At 42.5% G+C, this 6,138-nt stretch overlaps 1 protein-coding gene across 2 annotated transcripts in view; it reads left to right on the top strand.

The window, feature by feature from the left end:
- The window catches only part of LOC126399424 (PH and SEC7 domain-containing protein 1-like), a 261,872-nt gene that overhangs the window by 228,453 nt on the left and 27,281 nt on the right, over positions 1-6,138 (top strand). For both annotated transcript variants that reach the window (XM_050059358.1, XM_050059359.1), the window contains one exon: positions 3,058-3,101. In XM_050059358.1, the coding sequence (XP_049915315.1) occupies positions 3,058-3,101 (44 nt within the window). The remainder of the gene's footprint in view (positions 1-3,057; positions 3,102-6,138) is intronic.

The raw sequence follows: 6,138 nt of genomic DNA, 5'->3' as shown, positions 1-6,138 counted from the left end.
CAAAAATGACCCTTGTTACTCCACATTTCTTTGACTGCTGTTTTTTGTTCTTTTTTATACACAACATATACGATCACATTAGAAATATTATAAAATGTTATACATTAAACCAGTGGTTCCCAACTGGTGGGTTGCAGGCCCATTCTGAATGGACCACAAGTGATTCGCAAACATGTCAAGTTTGTAAAAAAAAAAAAAGGGTTTTATTTTTAAGTACAGTGAATTTCCAGCAGCGAGCTTTTATTTTGAAGTGCTGTTTCCTGTAGGGGAGTGAATAGCCCCTTTTACACTGCCAGATTTTCAGTGAATGTTGGGCCATTTTCCCGGCAAGCTGCGAACGTTTAGACACACAGAGCCGGATTGGCGAGTTGATCCAAGGTGCCCAATTTTCCGCCTCGTAGGGTAGACATATTGGCAGAACCTTTTTAGTTTAAACAGACCGAGGCGGTCTTCCGCCACGGGAGGAGCTGTTGATGACTTGTGGGAGGAGCTGTTGATGACTTGTGGGAGGAGCTGTTGATGACTTGTGGGAGGAGCTGTTGATGACGCCGCACGTGCGAGCCACTGGCGGTGGATAAACAGGAAACAGCTGATAGCAGGAATTAGCGAGCAGCTAGTAGCAAGAGGGAAACACAAACCTGACAGACACTGTAAAGATGAGCAACTGGGGAGACAAGGAATTGCGCGCCCTCCTTGTCCTCGCAAACGAAGAGGCCATTAACCGTCAGATGACGGGGACGGTGAAGAACGGGCCGACTTACGAGAGAATCGCCGAAGGACTGACCAGCCGCGGCTTCCCTCCCACGTCACTGTTTACGTCACACGCTGAGCTACACGTTTTGTTACTTGCTCACGCCCCCCATTGCCCCGAAAAAGGCACATTCTGTATAAACAAAAGTAGGTAGGCGGCATTTTGCTGCACTCCCTGATTCTGTTTTTATACTGCCAATGCTGAAAAAAGACTGATTGGGCTTTCCTGCAAATTTGCACAACTCCTATCTAAAAAGGGCTAATGACTTACAGACGGCTACTTGACAGAGACAGCAAACTAGCTCACCGACATGTCCAAACACAAGTATGATGGTGAATGTGTTAAACTGTGGGACCTTGAACTAATGACTGAGCAGAAATCTGGACCTTGTGTCAGCACCAGTTGGGAACCACTGCATTAAACAACCCAGCAGTAATAAGGGAGCTAAAACTATCTAAACATAACTGGTTCATTTTAAAAGGAGCCATTCTGCGTAATGAGTGTGTTTACTTTTGGTACATAAGAACATTTTGGTGTCAACATCTTATTACTTGTGTTTAATTCTTAATTGAGGTGCAACTAGTCGTCAGAAGAAAATGTTGTGTGTTACCACAAATACTTATATTTGCACATTTCATATGTAGCTTATCAATGTTTCTGAAGTGAGGGACTCAACCTGGTCTCACCCTGGAGTTGGCGACATCCACATGGGCAATCACTTGCGGCATCAGACACTGACGAAAAAGCCGTCCTTTAACGTCGGCACAATACACGACCGGTCGCCATTATAGTTAAATAGCACTTGGTGGCATCAGGGGGAAGCGCAGCGGGACATGAACGGAAGTCAAAGAGATGAAAGTGAGTGAGGCGGGCAGGAGGGGTAGTGGGTGAGTCCAACAAACAACTTTCACCCAAACACGGACTTTCACTTTGTAGAGCCATGTTCACGTCGCGTGAGATTATAAATCCAACGACGTGTGTTAGTTACTGAAGGCATAAAAACATCAATTCACAGTGTTGTACCTATGTAGTGCATTTATTTTGAAAGAGACGTTAAATTTCCTGTGAAAACAGAAGTGTATTTTGAAAGAACACAATGCATGTAACAGACAACTTGACCTTGCACGTTGTATCTGGAGCTGGAAAGTCCATGACCAAACGTCAGTATCTGATGAGGTCGGAGTGAGAATGTGTTTGGAGCTGACTTTGTCATTTGGAGGTGGAGGGGACGGTTGATGGTGTGTCACCTGGCAACACACCTGCTAAGCTACAGACCACTGTTCAAGACCAACAAACAACAGTTATATAGCGAGTCATCGCTGTGTTTCCAGTAGCTTTTAAGCCCCCAGTTGTGGGTGTTGTTAAGGACCTGGCTCTGTGTTTTGACTGACTTTTTGGCCACAAAAAGAAGTTGTGTTTTACTGAGACATCGCTGCTTTTCATGCCAGAACTGTGTCCCCCACATTGTGTATTGAAGCTTAGAACATGACGTTATCCCAACATAACCAAGTGGTTTTTATGCCTAAACCTAACCACACATAAACCACAGTGTTGTTGAAATGTAAAGGTTCAACTTATCCACTAAATAATAATGTACAAATATAACATATCTGTGGTTTGCAGAAATATACAATGCCATGCCAACACTTTTCCTGTTGATTAGGCTGGAGAACTAATGAGTTTTTCTATAAATGAAATGTTGAAAAATGTCCATCAAAACTTCCTACAGCCCAAAGTGAATTTATAATAAAACAAAGAGAATAAATCATTCTTCTTCTTGACTGATCAGTTAATTAACTAACTGACCAGCATGACAGCATTTAGACGAACGTGTAACGTCACCTCAGCCGTGTGTTTCTAACGTCTTTGTCACGTTAAGTTTTTTTGTGTTGATGTTCCTAAGCTGTAACTTAATTTTGCCTCTCACTGATCAATGCGTTTGCGTCAAAGTCTAAATTATTTATCGGCCCAATTGATTTGCTGGTCTGTCCATCGACAGGCCGGAGCTCTGCGGATAATGGCTGTGTAACTGATGTTGTGGTGGCCGGACTGATTGGATGATTGATGGATTGTTTGGTGAAGGAAAACGAGTTAAGCTCAGGCAAAGGGCAGTTTGAGCGGCGTGAAGAAGGGATGACATTTCTCTGAGTACAATTTATTGAATGAAAGCCTGCTTGCTTACTGTGCAGCTTTCTCATAACCCCCCCCCCCCCTCCTGTAATATGTGATGAAGTCGCCAACAGCTGAGCGTAGCTGCTGTTTGTCATGTTTGTCTGAAAATGTGATTTCCTTGTTTTCCTCTGCAGGCTCTCTACAACTCCATCAAGAATCAGAAGCTGCAGTGGACGCTGTAAGTCATTCATGTTGATTCCTTTTCATCCTCTGTGACTCTGTTTCTGTCCTCTGCCTCGTCACTGATTCTGTGCAACACATTTAAACACACACACACACACACGTTGTCCTGCTGGGCAGGAAACAATAAGGGGTATTGATTAACTTGTTAGCATCCTCATTAATGACGTGAGCGTTGTCTGGCATGTGAAGGAAACATTAGTGTGTCAAGGGTTGCTATTCTGGATCACAGTTTCAGAGCGCCTCAGAGATGCCAATTAAGTCACTAGCTTTCCAAGCTTTGTTGCCATAGCTACGGCACCATGGATACGACTCCATAGCTACCGCATTGCTCTTTCCTCCCTGTGTTCTCTCAGCAGCAAACACACACACGGTAACAGATAGATGTACAGTATGTTCAAACGTACACAGGAGATATATTTGTGTGTGTGTGTGTGTGTGTGTGTGTGTGTACATGTCGGCCTCTGCGCTGTACATGTGAGAATGAGAAAAGAACAGAGAGAGAGACAATGACTCAGAGGGAGGGAGGCTCAATTTAAATGGCTCTTTACCTGCATCCTGTACAAAGGTGTGACCACAGCCTCCCACTACCTCTCCAAAAATAGCTGCAGCAGCGCTCCCGAAGCAGCTGAATAAAAGTGGTCAGAGAGGAGCAGATCGAGGAGGAGATCCACAGAGAGGCAGGCAATCCAGTTCAAACATCTCCGCTGACATATAGACAGCTATTTAAACACTGCCGCCGCATAAGAGGCCACGCGGGGATAGAAAAAGATGTCATTTTTAGACACGTAAACACTCATGGAAGCAAAGAGAGAATCCACCTCCAAACAAAATGAATTACAGATTAAGAGATTCAGCCCACAGCAGTCTGGCCTTCTTCTCTTTTTTCAGTTTTTGGCAGCAGAGAGTTGCACATGTTCGTTTTTAATATTTCAACTGGCCGAGATCATTGAAATAGAGTAAGATCCTGTCTCTGCTTTGAAACCCCTATTTGAAGAGTACAGCGCAGTGTCACTTTTTGCCAGCACTTTCACACCCTGCTCGCTCAGTTGATGCATATTTCATCACGCAGAGGACATTTTTTCACTTGACTCAGATCACAACACAAGGACTGACACCCTGTGACGGATACACTTCAGCTCTGCATCGACTCGGAGGCTGCGAACGCTGCTTTTGTTTTTCTTGTTGGGGAATGTTTGCTGTCAGTTTGTGTGTTTGTAATTACAGATTTTAATCACAGAACAATAAAGAGTGTGTTTTATTCTTTTATTTCACAGTCAGGAACAGAAGCAGGTTTATTGCCAATTAGGTTACATACACGGAACTTGCACTGGTATTCTGGTGCAGAACATAAAGCAGGTAGGGATGCCCCAATTTATCAGCTATCAGCTACTGTTGCTCTGTTGTGTCACATCAATATTACACAGGCTAAAAAGCAGAGCTCGAGACCAACAGCATTGTCCTGTGAATAATAGAGGACGTGTTTGGGACAAACAGAGATCTTCCCCATGACGCCTTCAGGACAAAACTAACTATTGATGATCAGAAGATGCTCCCTATTGTTTCCCTGATGAAACTATGTTGTCAACAACAAATACGTGTTGATATTGCAAGGAAGAGGTAGTAAATGTTAGCTGTTAGCAGTTAGCAGTTAGCAGTTAGCAGCTGGTGGCCAAAACTAACTGAGGACGGCGGTTACATTTGCTGTGTCTCAAGTCAGGGGCTGCAGCCTCTGAAGGACGCGGCCGACGCAGACAGATAAGGCTGCGTCCTTTAAGGAACTGCAACGGCTGAATTGAAATGGGAAGGTCAGGTTTATGGAGCATTTCCTGTTTGCATCACCAGCTGTTCCCGTCCCTACCCACTGACGCTCCTGTCACTGAGCAACCAGCTGCACCTGATGAGACAAGTTAGTCGGGTACAGGCTAGTTAAATAATGGACCCAGACATTGTTACTGCTTTTATACCTCAGTCGGCATCACTACTGTCACGTAGTCGTTTTGATAAGAAGGCTTCTTGTTTTTTTAACCTTTATATCATTAACTATCTGCGTGAGTTCAAACTCAATACTGCTGGTGGTGTGTTCAGGGACGCCATAGTCTTAGAAAAAAAAACAATTATCGCTGGTGTGCAGTGAGTCTCTGGATAGGTTAGGCCATGAAGGATGCATCTGGACCATCCTCCACATATGTTACATGTTGATGCGTTCAAGCTCTATTCAGTAAAAATGAGTATCGGGCAAAGATCAATTGTGACGTCATCATGTGTTCAAATGTAGCCTTGTAAAAATGTACTTTTTCCTGACTATTAATACGGCTATTTTAAGGAGAAATGTGTTGATGTTTTCACATCAATATACAAAAGATATTAGAGAGAGAATTCTGATATATTATGTACAGAAAAAAAAAGACTTTGAGGCCTTTTTAAAGGTGTTTTAAATTTTATTCAAAATGATATGGTTGCATCTGTGCTCATTCAAAGATAGTGTAATGAAGGGCTGAATGACTTTGAAACAGCTCAGTTATTTTATGATACAGATTTCTTTGTTTCCCTGGCACAAAAGGGGAAATAAATAACATTGTAAACAAAGTAAACAACAACAAAACATTGGTATCAGCTGTTGGCATAAAAGCTGCACCCATAAAAACAGGCACTGCAAAATATTTACATGATACAGAAAATCTTTATAAAAAGTTCCTAAAAATATCTGAAATATTATCTGTAATATTCACAGGACACAATCTGCCCAAAATGCATCCAGTTTGCTTGTTTTACACAAACGTCCTGCAGTTATTGTGTTCACTATTTAGGTGTCTTGCACAGTCTGTACTGTTATTGTTATGCTTTGAATTAAATATCAAATATCTATAAAATATGCCACTTAGTGAAGAGACATCAGTTTGCTCAATGAAAGAAAAGAGGTCCCTTAATAAGAAAAAAAAGGTTGGGGAGCAATGAAATAGATTACATTACAATATTTAATTATACTTAAATGGATTTCAAGGGTTTTATTGTCGTACGGTGCAGCACGTGAC

This window comes from Epinephelus moara, chromosome 13 (genome assembly GCF_006386435.1).
Source record: "Epinephelus moara isolate mb chromosome 13, YSFRI_EMoa_1.0, whole genome shotgun sequence".
Classification (NCBI taxonomy): Eukaryota; Metazoa; Chordata; class Actinopteri; order Perciformes; family Serranidae; genus Epinephelus; species Epinephelus moara.
Note: the sequence above shows the minus strand (reverse complement) of the source record. Positions and strands in the feature narration are given on the sequence as shown.